We start from the raw sequence: 16,859 nt of genomic DNA, 5'->3' as shown, positions 1-16,859 counted from the left end.
CTTGAGGGCTGGGAGTGTGTTTTCTGTTTTGTTGGTGTCTTTGCTGAGAGTGATTGAATTAGTACTGTGCATACAGCAGGTGCTTAATAAGTGTTTCATTCTGTAAAGCATGCCAGTAGGATACCAGGAGCATGATTACCTCCAATTTATAGTATAATAATGCTCTATTGGTATGCATTACTCAACCTTTTTTAAAGATACCATTTATTGAGTAACTGCTGTATACCAGATGCTGTAACTACTATGTACCAGGCTTTAAAAGCATTATTCTATTTTATAATATTATAGTATACTTAACACAATGAGCACTGAGTAATGTGTAGTATTGTTCACCTGAAACTAACATAACACTGTATGTTAACTATATTGGAATTGAAATTTAAAAACTTAATAAAAAAAAAGAAAGTAAAAAAATAAAATAAAAGTGTTATACCATTTTATAACATTTAAATAGTGTATTTTATTCAATCCTCAGATATCCTAGTTATTAAAGACCCTGTCTGAGGACTCTAAGACTCAGAGAGATTAAATAACTTGCCTAATTGGCTAGTAATTTCCAGAGCCAGCATTTGAACCAAGGTGGTCAGAACCTATGTGATGTCTATGCTATTTCCATTTCATATAAATTTACTATTTCAAGTGTCACAAGAACTTTAGGTGTTACAGGTAAAGAAACTGACACCTAGAGAGGTCATTCAATGTCATTTAGTGACTAAGCAGACAGGATTTGAGTCCAGATTTTCTTTGGCTTCCATCTAAGTATAGTGTTCTTTATGCAGTACCAGGCTGTGACTTTTGGCCATCCTAGTCAGGGCCAGGCCTTCTGTCTGGCGTATGTCTCTTGAGTATGTCACATTGAGTTATAAACATAGTCACTTGATTTCTGTGCACCTCATAAACTCAGTATGGACTGTTCAGAGTACCATCACCAAATCATTCAGGTCCCCAGGTATAAATTTAAAAAAAATTTTCTTTAACGTTTATTTATTTTTGAGAGACAGAGACAGAGCGCAAGTGGGGAAGGGGCAGAGAGAGAGGGAGACACAGAATCTGAAGCAGGCTCTAGGCTCTGAGCTGTCAGCCCAGAGCACGACTCAGGGCTCGAACCCACGAACCGATGAGATCATGACCTGAGCCAAAGTCGGACCCTTAACCGACTGAGCCACCCAAGTGCCCCCTCAGGTATAAATTTTTAAATTTTCATCACCAGAATTTTTGGAAGCTAAATATGCTGCAGGCATATTTGCCTTTTCATTTGAGGATTAGGATGGTACTATTCCTTCCCAATTTTCCCACCTGGAAAATGCCACCTATTAGGCAGATATTATCACTTTCACAGAATCTAAAGGAGAGAGCCTGGGCTTGGGGCCACAGACCCAGCTTCCAGCCATGGTTAGACATAAAGTGGTTATCTTTGCCATGTCCTTACTATTGTGACTGTAAACAAGTCATTTCCCCCTTCTGGGTTTCAGCTTTCCCCTTGGTTAAAATTAGGGAGGGAAAGAAAGAGAGACTATATTGTTTCTGAGATCCCTTGCAGTTACAGCAGCCTGTCATTCTAATCTGACTCCTTTCTCTATCTGCCTGTTCCCAGCAAAGCTTCCTAGTAACCTTGGGCAAGTGAGGTACTTTCAGAGGATCTCAGTTTTCTCTCTGTAAAATGGGGATAATAATGTAGACTTTTTTTTTTACAAAAATGGTTTAGTAATATATCCCATGGCCTATTTGGAAGGTCATAGTACAATCCTGTAGGGATCTAAGAATGGCCACCCTGGGCCATCACACACTGAATACAGGTCAGTCACAGGAATGCAGAAGTTTGATGGTGGATACTAGTAGTCCATTGTCCCTGCTGCCTTTCTCCTATCTTCTCTTTCTTTCCTGCCTGACTCTCCTCCATGTGCAATTAGGGTGGGCTTCCCCAAACACAGCTCGTGTACATCCTTTGCACAATATCTTTGTTTTTTTAATTTTTAAAAAATATTTATTTTTGAGAGAGGGAGAGACAGAGTATGAGTGGGGAAGGGGCAGAGAGATGGGGAGACACAGAATCAGAAGCATGCTCTAGGCTCTGAGCTGTCAGCACAGAGCCCGATGTGAGGCTTGAACCCACGAACTGTGAGATCATGACCTGAGCCAAAGTTGGACACTCAACCAACTGAGCCACCCACGCGCCCCTGCACAATATCTTTAATAACTCCCCATGGTGGTCATAAGAGCATAAACTCAGGCAGTAGGGTTAGAAAGGAGGGGATGGATATGAGAAAGATTGTACAGGTAAAATTATAGGAACTGGTGACTGATATTATATGAAGGCAAGGTCTTGCTGGTTATGCTGTGCCCTGGCTCAGAACTGAAATATAATGTCACAGTGGGCTCCTGATAGTGTGGATCGGTCCAGGCATATCTAGGCCAACACAGAAAAGCAAGTGAGATGCCAAGAGGGATACTGGAATCAGCTTTTTTGGTTTTGTTTTGTTCCCCTAAAGTGACACCTTTGAAGAGCCTGGCATTTTCCCTGGTTATAAAAGCTTTCTAAAGGCTTCAGAGAAGCTCCTCCCCTCTCTGCTGGAAAATTTTAGCAGCTCCTCATTGCATTCCTACGTTAGCATTCTTCACAGCTCTGACTGCAATGCTGAATGTCTTGATGAGAAGTCTGGATCATTGCATTTGGCCACGAATGTGGTAGGCTCTGAAAAAGAGAGAGACAAGCTCCTGTTCTTTGATGGTTGGTCTCTAGAGGTTGGCTTCTCACTCATAGCATAGTCTAGGACCCTGGGGTGGCCACGACTGTTACGAATTTTAGCAATGAGAAATTATAAGAGACTATATACATAATAAAGAAGTGGGGAAGACTCTCATCATAAAGATAGGAAATCCAGAAACTATAAAGGCTATAAAAAGAATTTTAGCAATGCAGAGGCTGCAGTGGAAAAATCCCTGTATTGGGGGTCAGGAGGTCTGGGTTTTAGTACCTAGGATCTGCTTGTCTGGCTGTGTGGCTATGGGGGACATGTTTAATTTCTCTGGGCTTCGTATTCTTCCCCTGCAAAGATGAAGAATTGGGACACAATTGTCTCTAAATGCTGTCCAGTTCTAAAATTCTAAACCTGTGATTCATTGCATGTTTTCTCTTTGCCAGGCCCTGTGCTAGATTGGAATATAAAAATGAAAATAGCAATAAAAGTTTATATATATTCAGTGTTTAATTATGTGGCACAGATTGTATTAACCACCTTACATAATGTTTTGTTCAGTTTTCAGAACATCCCTGTGAGATCAGGTCTGTCATCAGTATTACTGGTCTTGTGAAAGGATCATTTCTTGGTCTTCCTCCTACTCTCCTAGACTGGGCCTCTGCTATCTTGGACTGACCCAGGGAGCAGTGATGGGAGAGAATCATTCCAGGTGCTTCGCCAGGAACAGTTCTGCTGTAGCAGCTACTAGGCTGTTGGCTGTTAGATAGGGGTGACTTAAGACATGTAAATAGAGATAGGTTTTTGACCTTTTTCTTCAAAAAACTATTTCTTTTTTTTTAAATGTTTATATTTTTGAGAGAGAGCACATGCCACATGCAAGTGTGCACACCTGTGAGTGGGGGAGGGGCAGAAAGAGAGGGAGGCAGGATCCCAAGTGGGTTCCGTGCTGACAGCAGAGAGGCTGATAATGGGGCTCGAACTTACAAACTGTGAGATCATGACCTGAGCCGAAGTCAAACATTTGACCTACTGAGCCACCCAGGCGCCCCTTAAAAAATCTATTTCTACCAAATAGTAGGACTTATCATAAATGTTCAATAGTTAAGATGTGGTATTGGCTCAAGGACAGACAAATAGCCCAACAGAACAGAATAAAGAGTATAGAAACTGATCCATATATCTGTGGGCACTTAGATGACAAAAGTGACACTACCGTCCAATGGTGCTAAGTCAACTGGACTGGATGACTGTGAAAAAAAATTACTCTTTAAAAAAATTTTTTTTTTAAATATTTATTTTTGAGAGACAGAGAGAGGCATAGCATGAGCAGGGGAGGGGGAGAGAGAGACACACACAGAATCCGAAGCAGGCTCTAGGCTCTGAGCTGTTTGTTAGCACAGAGCCCGACACGGGGCTCGAACTCACGAACTGCAAGACCATGACCTGAGCCGAAGTCGGATGCTCAACTGACTGAGCCACCCAGGCACCCCAAAAAAAATTACTCTTGATGCCTATTTCATACAATACACAAAAATTACTTCAAGATGGATTGTAGATCTAAATGTAAATATTAAAATAATCTACAACTAGAAGATGACATATGAGAATATCTTCACAATATTAAGGTAGAGATTTCTTAAACAGGACACACAAATCACTATAACTGCAAAAGAAAGAATGAGTAAATTGAATTACATAAAAAATAAGAACTTCTACTCATCAAGGTACACTATTAAAATATGAAAGGGAAGCTATAGGGAGGGAGCAGATATTTGCAGTATGTATATTTAACAAAGGATCATATCTAGAATATAGAAAGAATCTACACATCAGTAAGAGAAAGGCAGACAACCTAATCTAAAAAATGGGCAAAATACTTGAATAGGCATGTTACAAAAGAGAGTATCCAAATGGAAAGGTGCTCAGGCTCAATAGACCCAAAAGAACTGCAAGTTAAAACCCTAATTCATTACCATTTAATACCAACCAGGACGGCTAAAGCAAACCAGAAAACTCAACTACACTAAGTTTTGTGTTGGCAAGAATGTAGAGCAGTTAGAACTCTCATTCATCCTGGTGGGAGAAGAAATTGGAAACATCTTTGTAAAACTGAGAGTACTTATTAAAGATGAACATATGCATACTCTATAATTCAATAGTTCAGATTGTAGGTATTCATGATGTACTATTAATTATGGACATATGTTAGAAACAATCCAAATTTCCATCAGCTGTAAAAAGGATAAATTGTTGCATATTCATACAATAGACTACTAGATCAATGAGAAGGAAAGAACTGCTATTTCACCAAATACATGATGAATCTTACAAATATAATGAATGAAAGAAGGCAGACGTAAAAGATAGCATAGCGTATCATTCCATTTACATTAATTTCAAGAACAGGCAAAATCATTCTGTGGTTTTAGAAGTAAGAATAGTGGTCATTTATTTGAGGAGCACGAGCTTTTGGGGTGCTAGTAGTCATCTATGTGTTATTCAGGATACTGATTATACAGATATTTTCACTTTGTGAAAATTCATTGAGTTGTGTACTTACTTATGCATTGTTTTCAGTATGTGTATTTAAAAATTTTTTTTTAATGTTTTATTCATTTTTTGAGAGAGAGACAGAGAGACAGAGAGACAGAGCGCAAGCAGGGGAGGGGCAGAGAGAGAAGGAGACACAGAATCCAAAGCAGGCTCCAGGCTCTGAGCTGTCAGCACAGAGCCCAATGTGGGGCTCGACTCATGAACCGAGAGATCATGACCTGAGCTGAAGCTGGATGCTTAACCAACTAGGCCACCCAGGCACCACTTTAGTATGCGTATTATATTGCAATAAAACTTTTACTAAAAAAATTTTCTTAAAAATATAGTAGAGTTTAAGATTCTAGTTTTGAACTGACAAAAGATTAACTTTATTAAAAATTCAAAAAATATACAAGAGAAATAGCTAAAAAAGTCTCCTTCCCACTCCTATGCCCAAGCTATCCAGTTCCCTCACAGGGAGCCAATGATATTAGTATTTTTGTGCATCCTTCCAGACATATTTTTAATATATGATTAAATACGTATGTAATTACACACACACGTGCGTGCACACACACACACACACACACTTTTTTGGTATGCATGGCAATATTCTGAGCATGTTATCCTACAGTTTGCTTTTATCATTTATTTTAAAGACTTTTCCATATAGTACAGAAAGAAATTCCTATTCCTTCTTAAAGCTGCATAATGTATACTATTGTATGAATGTTCCATGATTTATTTAACAAGTCCCCCCCCTCTTGATGGGGATTCAGGTTAGATTATTTCTGGTTGAGAAGATTTCTTGATCCTGATCTATGTTGGGTTAAATATCTATTTTCCCAGGCCTCATTTTAACTTTTTACCACAGCCTGCACAGGTTGATATGTAGTGAAGCAATATGAAATGGTAAAGTAGAAATAATTTGTCTATTTCTTGGGGCGCCTATGTGGTTCAGTTGGTTAAGAGTCTGACTTCAGCTCAGGTTATTATCTCATGGTTTGTGGATTCAAGCCCTGCGTTGGGCTCTGTGCTGACAGCTCAGAGCCTGGAGCCTGCTTTGGATTCTGTGTCTCCCTTTCTCTCTGTTCCCGTCCCCAACTCATGCTCTGTCTCCTTCTGTCTCTCAAAAATGAACGAATGTTAAATTTTTTTTTTAATGAAAAAAAAGAAGTAATTTGTCTATTTCTCAATTTTTTAAAGAAAGATTGGGGGCTCCTGGGTGGCTCAGTTGGTTAAGCATCTGACTCTTGGTTTCGGCCCAGGTCATGATCTCGCAGTTCATGAGATCTAGCCCTGCGTAGGGCTCTGAGCTGATGGTGGGGAGCCTGCTTGGGATTCTGTCTCTCTCTCTCTCTCTCTGCTCCTCCCTGTGTGCACACACACTCTCTCTCTCAAAATAAATAAACTTAAAAAAAAAAAAAGGAAGACTAAATGACTGCAGAAATTGAAAGCTGCAGGGGCTGGAAGAGAACTAATCCTGGGTTTCCTTGCAATTGATTTAAGATTCTAATGAAAGCTAAGGATTCTTTCCTTCAGAAAAATATGCATGCTGGCAAAATTTTGCATATAAATTTTGGGGTTGATAGACCATTTGAAATTCCTCCATGGATTCTAGATTAAGAATCAAAAAACCCACCAATTTGAAAATTGGGAAACTGAGGGCCAGAGATGAGAGATGGGTTTCATATCAAGTTAATTGCAGAAGATAGTCACTTGTATTTGTGTTAAAGGAATGCCAGCAATATTCCCTCTCCTTTTGTTGGCTGATGTCATAGCCCAGACTGGTAAGGGAAGCTACTCTTTCCTTCCCAAAGAAACTTCAGTTTGAAGGTAGGGTAACCTAAGACAAAAATGGTAAATTTATTTGAAAGATTGATTTCTTTGATAACAAGATGGGATGATTAGAATTTTTTGTGTAATACTTTATTTTCTTTCTCCTTTTGTTTTTGGTTCAGCCCAAGAAGAAGAGAGGAAAAGTGGAAGTGAGACCCATTAATTTGGGAACAGATTATGAATATGGGGTTTTAAACATTCACCTGACTGCATACGACATGGCCCTGGCAGAGAGTTATGCCCAATATGTTCACAACCTCTGCAACCATCTATCCATTAAAGTTGAGGAAAGGTATGAAGGATGCCTTTGCATGGGATGTTTTTGGTGTGAGTGGTATGCTCGGCTTTGTCGTTAAATGAGGTTTTGAGGTATAATTTACATTTAGTAAAATTCATCCTTTTAGGTATATAGTTTACCACAATCAGAATATAGAACAGTTCTATTAACCCCCAAATTTCCCCAGTGCCCGGGTGTAGTCAAATCCCAACCAACAATTGATTTGCTGTCCCTGTTGTTTTAATTTCTCCAGAACATCATGTAAATGGAATCATACAGTATGTAGCTTTTTGTGTCTGTCCTCTTTCACTTAGCATAATACGTTTAATATTCATCTATGTTTTTGCAAGTATTTTATTGCTGAGTAGTATTCCATTAAATGCTGGACCTTAATTGGTTTATCCATTCACCAGTTGATGTACATTTTCATTGTTCTCTAGTTTATTGGTAATTATAAATAAAGCTGTCATAAGCATTCTCATGCATATATCTTTTCTCCTGGATAGCTACCTAAACCTGGGATTTGGAGATTGTATGGTGAATGTATGTTTAACTTCATAAGAAACTGACGTCTGTTTTCCAAAGTGGCTGCACCATTTTGTTTTCCCACCAACAATGTATGAGAGTTACAGTAACTCCTTTTCCTGGGCAGCACTTGGTATTGTCATTTTCCTCCCTAAAGATATATCTAATAGATATATAGTGGTATTTCATAGTGAGTGGTCTTAATTTTCATTTCCCTAATAAATAATGATTTTGATGTCTTTTCATGTGCTAATTTGGTGTATATTTGCTTTGATGACTGTTCAGATCTTTTGTCCATTTTTAAAATTGGGTTGTTTGTTTTCTTATAATTAAGTTATGAAAATTCTTTATCTATTTTTGGATACCAGTTCTTTTTCAGTATGCTTTGCAAATATTTTCTTCCTGTCTGTGACTTATCTTGTCATCTTCTTAGCCGAGTCCTTTGGAAGGCAGACTTTTTTCAAGTTTGATGAAGTTCAGTTTATTAATTTTTTTTTTAATTTTTTTTTTAAGTTTATTTATTTTTGAGACAGAGAGAGACAGAGCATGAACGGGGGAGGGTCAGAGAGAGCGGGAGACACAGAATCTGAAGCAGGCTCCAGGCTCTGAGCCATCAGCCCAGAGCCCGACAGGGGGCTCGAACTCACGGACCGCGAGATCGTGACCTGAGCTGAAGTCGGACGCTTAACCGACTGAGCCACCCAGGCGCCCCTATTAATTTTTTTTTTTATTCATGCTTTTGGTGTCCTAAGAAAATATTGTCTAACCCAAGATCACAAAGGTATTCTCCTGTGTTTTCTTCTAAAGGTTCTATATTTTTAAGTTTTACTTTTAGGTCCATGATCCATTTTGAGTTATTTTTGTATATGGTATGAGATATGAATCAAAGTGTTTTTGTTTTGGTTTTTTTTTCATGTAAATAACCAGTTGTTCCAGCACCATTTGTTAAAAAGATTTTCTAGCTTTTATCAAATTGTCTTAGCACTTTTTGAAAGTCAGTTAACCATGTATGTGTGGGTATATTTCCGGACTCTCTTCTGTTACAGCGATGTATGTATCTATACTTATACCAATACCAGCCTGTCTTGATTACTGTAGCTGGATTACTGAAACTACAACTTTTTTTTTTCAAAATTATTTTGGCTATGCTAGGTCATTTGGTTTTCCTTAAATGTTTTATAATTATAGTTTGTCGATTTCTACGGAAAGGAACCTGATGGGATTTTATTGGGATTGTGTTGAATCTGTAGGTCAATTTGAAGAGAATTGACAACTATTTTGATTCCTCTGATCCTTTAACGAGGTATATCTCCCCATTTATTTAGGCTTTCTTCGCCTGCTCTGGTTTTCATTTACTCTTTGGATTTGTTGGAAAACTGTAGGGGAAGAGAACTAACAATTACTGGCTATCTACTCCAGGCCAGGCACTTTACATATCTTATCTCTCAGGGTTTCGGAAGGTGTGAGATGCCCTGTAGTTTGCTTTAAATAACATTAAATAACATGGTGAGAGATTTCTTCCCTTTTTAACTCTCATTCATCCTAATTATGTCAAGGAGAGATTTTTTAGTGTGGTTCTGGTATGTCCTTAACACCACTCTAGCACCTCCTAATCTTTATAGCAGAGAAAGGACCTCAGACTCAAGAGTCTTTGGCTAGCAATCATGTCTAACTAGAATTTTATACCATTATTTTGTTTCTGTTGTACTTTTTAAAAGTAAGCTCTGGGCTCAGCATGGGACTTGAACTCATGATCCTGAGATTAAGAGTCATGTGTTCTGGGGCACCTGTCATGTGTTCTGTGGTTCAGTTGGTTGAGTGTCTGACTCTTGATTTCAGCTCAGGTCATGATCTCATGGTTCGTGAGTTGGAGCCCCACGTGGGGCTCTGCACTGACAGCATGAAGCCTGCTTGGGATTCTCTCTCTCCCTCTCTCTGCCCTTCCCTCCGCAAAATAAATAAACTTAAAAAAAAAAAGTGTCATATATTCTACGGACTGAGCCAGCCAGGCACCCCCATTGTAATTTTTTTTTAACTTCTATGGATGGCAGCTGATACTGGTCTTCCATTTACAATAGTGATATAAAGTCAGGCTTACTGAGATATAGTTTAAATTCAGTAAAATTCACCCCTTTAGTGAACAATTTCTGAGTTTTGACAAATGACAGTATGTACTATCATCATCCAGATGTAGGACATTTACATTATCCCAAGAAGTTCCCTCCCACGTTTGTAGTCAGTCCCTCCTCTTAGCCCTAGTCCCTCACAACTAATGATCTGTTTTCTGCCCCTATAGTTTTTTTTAATACTTTAAAAAAAAAAATGTTTACTTGGGGCACCTGGGTGGCTCAGTCGGTTGAGCGTCCGACTTCAGCTCAGGTCACAATCTCGCAGTCCGTGAGTTCGAGCCCTGCGTTGGGCTCTGTGCTGACAGCTCGGAGCCTGGAGCCTTGCTTCGGATTCTGTGTCTCCCTCTCTCTCTGTCCCTCCCCTGTTCATGCTCTGTCTCTCTCTGTCTCAAAAATAAATAAATGTTAAAAAAAATTTTTTTTAAGTTTACTTATTTTTGAGAGAGAGAGAGAAAGAGAACAAGTGAGGGAGGGGCAGAGAGAGAGAGAGAGAGGGAGACACAGAATCCAAAGCAGGCTCCAGGCTCTGAACTGTCAGCACAGAGCCAACATAGGACTTTAACCCATGAACTGCAAGATCATGACCCGAGCTGATGTTGGAGGCTTAACCGTCAGAGCCACCCAGGTGCCCCTATAGTTTTTGCCTTTTCCAGAATGTCATATAAGTGGGATTATACACTATTTTTCCTTTTGAGTCTGCTTCTTTCACTTAGGATAATGTATTTGAGATTGATCTATGCTGTTGCCCGTATCAGGTAGTTTGTTCCTTTTTGCTGCCAATTAGCATTTCATTGAGTGGATGCTTGTTTGTTTATCCATCCAACAGTTGAAGGACATTTATATTGTTTCCTGTTTTGGGCAGTTATAAATAAAGCCACTATAAACATGTACAGCTTTTTGTGAGAACATGTTTTCATTTCTCTAGGAATTTGATTGCTGGGTCGAATGGTAAGGGCAGTGGATGTTTAAATTTATAAGAAACTGCCAAACTGTTTTCCAAAGTGGCTTTACCATTTTCTTTCACATCAGCAACTTGAATTCCAATTGCTCTACATCTCAAGTCTCTCTTTTATTTTTTTTTTAAGTTTATTTATTTATTGAAAGAGAGAAAAAATGTGAGCAGGGGAGGGGCCGAGGGAGAGGGAGAGAGAGAATCCCAAGTAGGCTCCACGCTCACTGTGGAGCTAAATGCAGGGCTCAATCTTATGACTGTGAGATCATGACTGGAGCGGAAATCAAGAGTTGGATGCTTAACCAACTGAGCCACCCAGGTGCCCCTCAAGTTTATTTTTTAAATAACTTTTTAAGTGAACTGATTTAAAGAAAAATCATTTTGGTGGTTTGCCATTTATTGCCATATTATTTATTTATTTATTTATTTTTTTAAAAAAATTTTTTTTTTATGTTTATTTATTTTTGAGACAGAGAGAGACAGAGCATGAACGGGGGAGGGGCAGAGAGAGGGAGACACAGAATCTGAAACAGGCTCCAGGCTCTGAGCGGTCAGCACAGAGCCCGACGCGGGGCTCGAACTCACGGACCGCGAGATCATGACCTGAGCCGAAGTCGGACGCTCAACCGACAGAGCCACCCAGGCGCCCCTATTGCCATATTATTTAAAGAATAATCATTTCGGTGGTTTGCCATTGTGGCAAGTGATACGTGGCACAGTGTGTGGATGTGGTAAAAATTACACTTTCTTACTCATTAGATAGCAGTATATTCCCATTTTACAAATGAGGAAACCAAGGCCCAGAAGGCTCAAAAGTCACAAAACCAATAAGTGGCCTAGATTTAACTCATTTCTGCCTGACTCCCAGTATTTTTAATCCTATAGGGTCTTATTTTAAGTTCCTAAGCTAAATTTGAACTTTTAAACCTTGGTAACTTGGAATATAACTGTGCTAAACATGCACTTGAAAAGATTGGATAATAGCCTGTGACTTAAGCTCTCACAGCTAATAGTACTTCAATTGTTTTAGGCCTAAAGATGTGCTTTATCTTTTCCTGATGCCCCAGAGAGTTGGTTGCTCTTTCAGCACTTGACGCATACTTCTATCATGTCACTTAGTGCTTTGGGCCGTAATAATCTATTCATGTGTCAGCTGCCCTCCCTACTGACTAGTGGGAACCGTGTTCTTTTTTATTTCTTTAGCATCTAGCACAGGACCTGCCACATGGGGGACATTAAGCCGTTGTTGAAAGAATGACAGGTTCTTGAATGTGACTGAACAACGCAAGGGTGTGGTGTATATGGTATACATTTCCTAAAGTTTAATGAAAGTGTCTTTAATTAATGAGTTAAAATACTGATCGAGTCTATTCCTGCTGTATGGTTGGTATTGTACTAGACATCCTGACTGGAGGATACCAAGGAGAATGTCCCTGATTTTAGGGAGTGTGTGTGTGTGCGCACATGTGTGTGTGTGTGCGCGTGTACAACGTAATGTGGAAGGTGGTAAGTGAAGGATGAAATGCAATGTCAGTTCAAGGAGGCTGAACAGCATAATAATTTAGAACAATGCTTCCTGAAAGTGCCACTCTGCAAAGATATCAGAAGCTAATGCCAAAATGTACATTAGTGCTTTGCTTCCTTCATCAAGAAAGTCTCACTATTGAAAAAAAAAATGTTGGTTGAATTAAATGTTGGTGTGTTTAATGACTGTTGCATGCTTCTTATCTTGTAACGGACTGATAACAAGCAGTTTGTTCACCAGCAACTTAACTTGCCTATGGACCATACTTTGAGTAACAATTGGTTAAGAGCACAGGCTCTGGAATCAAACGGCTTGTGTCCAAATTCTAGTTCTACCAGTTGTTGGCAATATGACCTTCGAAAATTCTGAACCTTAGTTTCCTCCTCTATCTAACTGGGATGATAATTTTCTTATTCCTTTAAGTTCTGAAAATTAAATAAGAAAGTGTATGATAGCACTTAGCAGAGAGGCCAGAACATTGTAAACACTCTGTAAATAATATTGTTATTAACAGCTACTGAGAATATATTGTTTTTTAGCTGGCAGGGATTAGGGGTAGCTTCTCAGAGGTTGTGGTGGCAAAGAGGCATTAAGTGTCATTTACAGAATGTTATCATACCTATAGTGGGTTAATTCCCTGAAATAGTGTTTTACATTTTTAGAAGGACTTTTTAAAAGGTGCTGTTTTTAAAACCTGGCTGTGGAAAGCTCTGGCTTCTTTTGAGTAAAGGCAGGAACGCAGTAGCATTTGTTGAGCACCTACTATCAACCAACCATTCTGGCTTTTTTTGTATAATGTTGCTTGATTCCAAGAAGCACCTAAGCACCTAACACATAGTGAATCAAAGTATCAACTCTGTGGCCAGACTGCTAGGGTTTTGCTCTGGTTCTGCAGCATTCTTATTGTGTGGCGTTGGGCAGTTTACTTAAACTCTGTATCTTGGTTTCCTCATCTGTAAAATGGAATTAATACAAGTTCCTACATACAAAGGCTATAGTGAAAATTAAGGGAGATAATATATTTAAAGTGCTTATAACTGTTCCCAACGAGAGTTGGCTGCTAGTATTATTATTATTTATTAATATAAAAGAAGCTTGCCTATGGTCATACATCTAATAAAAGGCAAGGTCTGGATTTGAATCCACGTTTTTTTCAAATTCTCAATTCTTTGTAATTGGTTCTACATGCAGCTTTTAGTGTGATCTTTCTAGAATGGAAATATTATCATGTTACTACCATGCTTCAAATCCTTCTATGGCTTCCCATTCCTTTAGGATCAAAATGAAAGTTCCTCACATGGCTTGCTAGGTGCTCTATGGCCTGGGCTTGCTTCTGTTGCCTTAACTCATATTTCCTGTTCCTTCTTCCTCTCCCTCCAATTAACAGAGGCTTTGATTTTATCCCTTTCCACCTCAGGACCTGTGCATATGCTTGCTCTCTAAAGCTTAGAATACTCTTTCCCCTTTACTTAACTAACCCCTGCTTTTTTCTTAGCTTCTTCAGAGAACCTCATTAGATTAAGTCTTTATGTTAAATATTTGGGAGAAGTAAAGATTATATAACTTCCCTTTCATGGCACTCATTCCTTACCCTCGTAATTACTTGTCTCTTATTGGTCTTCCTTCTTAGACTCTAAGATCTATAAGGCAAGGACTTTCGATCTCCATTAGCAGTATAACCCTAAGACCTTTCCCAGTATCTGACACATAGTAAGCACTGAATAAATATTCATTGACTTGGATTGAGTTTTAATAGTCATTGGCATGATTCTTAGAACAGCAGAATGAATGATGTGCTGCTTTTTGCCTCTTTTCTAGCTCGTTTCTCCAAATAGCACAGAGCATAAAGAGATGTTCGTTTTCAGCAACTCCCTTCTCTGCATTGATTGAGGTTTTCAGACCATTGTATTGTTAGGCATTCTCACTGCCCAGCTTTTCAGAGATAAAATGATTTTCTTTTCTTCTGATTTTCATTTCATCATGATCCATTTTTCCTCTGGGAGTGGTGGGGTAGGGCTCTGACCTTGAGATGGAATTGGGCAGGGGAGCAAAGTGCTGGCTTTTGTTCTATAAATGGTCTGCACTGCTGCAGCTGCAACTCACCCAGGAGGGGAGAGGAAGAAGGTCCTGCAGGTTTCTTAATCTGCCTGCCTCCCTTGCAGAGCAGCTGCCTGGAGATGGAAATCTTATTCATCTGAGAGCAGCTTCCAAGCCTGAAGCTGATGTAGCCCCTGTGCTTTGTGGAGACTAAAAGCATCACTCAGCATCACTCTCTCTAACGCTACTTTTTTTTTTTTTTCCTTGAAGTCCACTTACATTGCTTAAAATGGAGGTATGATTTATATTTAGTGGAATCCATGGATTCTAAGTACCTAGTACCCCAACAGGCTCCCTTGTGTCCTGTCTCAGGCAGTAAGAATGCTATCCTGAAGGCAGCATTATTTTGTCATTTTAGATTGACTTTTGACAATTATTTCATTTCTTCCCTTCTGCTTTCCCTGTCTGATCGTTCAAGTTATGTTTATTGCAGAAAATTTGTAAAATACAGAAAAGTGTAGACACTGAAGAAAAATTACATGTATTCTTACTACTCAAAGGCCTATTCTACCTTGAAATGACCAGAGTTCCCAGTATTTCTTTGTCAAACTACGTCAAACTATGGTTTTTCTGTTGGTTTTCTCTGAGGGCTTATCAATAGCTGCTTCACTTTTTTGGAATGCTGCCTAGGCAAATGCCTATATGTTCATTCTTTATAACTTGATAAAATGCTACCTCACCTGTGAAGTCTTCCCTGAGCTCCCTTTCTCTCTCTTGTCCCTGTAATATTCAGTACGTGACTATTACTGCCTTTTTCTTACTGTAGTGAAGATGTTTGTGTACTTTCTTGTCTCTCCAAAACACTCTTAGTGAGCTCCTTTATTTATTTATTTATTTATTTATTATTATTTTTTAATGTATATTTATTTTTGAGACAGAGCAAGAGACAGAGTGCAAGCAGGGGAGGGGCAGAGAGAGAGGGAGACACAGAATCCGAGGCAGGCTTCAGGCTCTGAGCTGTCAGCACAGATCCCAACGCGGGGCTTGAACTCACGAACCGTGAGATCATGAGCCGAAGTTGGACGCTTAATCAATTGAGCCACTCAGGCACCCCTTAGTGAGCTCCTTTAAAGGATAGGCTACATATTGCCCAGTAGTGTGCCTAGGACAAAACAGGCTTTGAGTAAATGTTTGTTGAATGAATGAATGAATGAATGAATGAATGAACAAATGAACAAAATCTTGTGAAAGTAAGTGTTGAATAGAATGCATGCTCAGTGGCAGGAATGGACAACTCCCACTTTAGTTAGTCAGTCTTATTTGCAGAATGTCAAGAAAGAAAACTAGTGTTTTAGAATACTTTTTACTTTCCTGAAAGCTTTTGGAAGAGGAAGTCAGAGATTGTGCTAGAAAGTGGTAAGGAATGTTATTTAGGGAGGTTACCTGGAAGTTTGCAGTACCTAGCATTTACTCTTTATAAGGGCAAGGGAATTGGCATTTGTAGTCATATTATGCCGGGCAAATTACTTATATAATCTTATTTAATCATTGCAACAACTCTATGAACTAGGTATCATTATTCTCATTTTGTAGCTGAAGAATCTGAGACTCAGAAAACTGAATTAATTGTGCAAGGTCAAATAGGTAATAAGGGGCAGAGCCAACATTTAAATCCAGGACTATCATGTCTCTAATCCACTTCCATTATTTCCATTATTCATTTCGTAGAGAGCCATGCCCCTTGCTATCAATCGATGAAGCTTTGTTTGGCATGAAAATTCAGGAATTCTATTGTTATTATTCCATTTATCTTCATTTTGATGACCTTTTTGACAAGATAACACTAATACCATATTTCTGTGTAGCCATCGATCCTATTTTATCACCACACCTGATCTTCACACGTCTATTAATTTAGACCTAGATTATAATCCCCTTTATTGTGGAATAAACTGAGGCCAACAGAGACAAGTAACTTGCCTTAGTAAATATTGCTAATAAGCTAGAGGGCCAAGATTTGACCCTAAATCCAGTGTTCTTTTCACTGCAGCATGTAGATCTGCTGAAGCTGATTATAGCCAGCATAGTCTCTACAACAGTATTTCTCAAGCTGGGGACATTTAATAATGTCTGGAGATAATTTTTTTTATTAAAAAAATTTTTTTAATGTTTATTTTTGAGGGAGAGACAGAGAGCAAGCAGGGGAGGGGCAGACAGAAAGGGAGACACAGAATCTGAAGCAGGCTCCAGGCTCTGAGCTGTCAGCACAGAGCTCGACGCAGGACTCACAAACCGTGAGATCATGACCTGAGCCAAAGTCAGACGTTTAGCCAAGTGAGCCACC

The 16,859-nt window shown here is 39.1% G+C and overlaps 1 protein-coding gene across 1 annotated transcript in view; it reads left to right on the top strand.

Moving 5' to 3' along the window:
- Window positions 1-16,859, top strand: part of MRPL48 (mitochondrial ribosomal protein L48) — a 46,143-nt gene that overhangs the window by 24,929 nt on the left and 4,355 nt on the right. The window contains exon 5 of the mRNA XM_007080874.3: window positions 7,193-7,362. Coding sequence (XP_007080936.2) covers window positions 7,193-7,362 — 170 coding nt within the window. The remainder of the gene's footprint in view (window positions 1-7,192; window positions 7,363-16,859) is intronic.

The sequence above is a fragment of the Panthera tigris genome, chromosome D1 (assembly GCF_018350195.1).
Source record: "Panthera tigris isolate Pti1 chromosome D1, P.tigris_Pti1_mat1.1, whole genome shotgun sequence".
Lineage (NCBI taxonomy): Eukaryota > Metazoa > Chordata > Mammalia > Carnivora > Felidae > Panthera > Panthera tigris.
The sequence above is the reverse complement of the archived record's forward strand: the minus strand, read 5'-3'. Positions and strand labels throughout refer to the sequence as shown.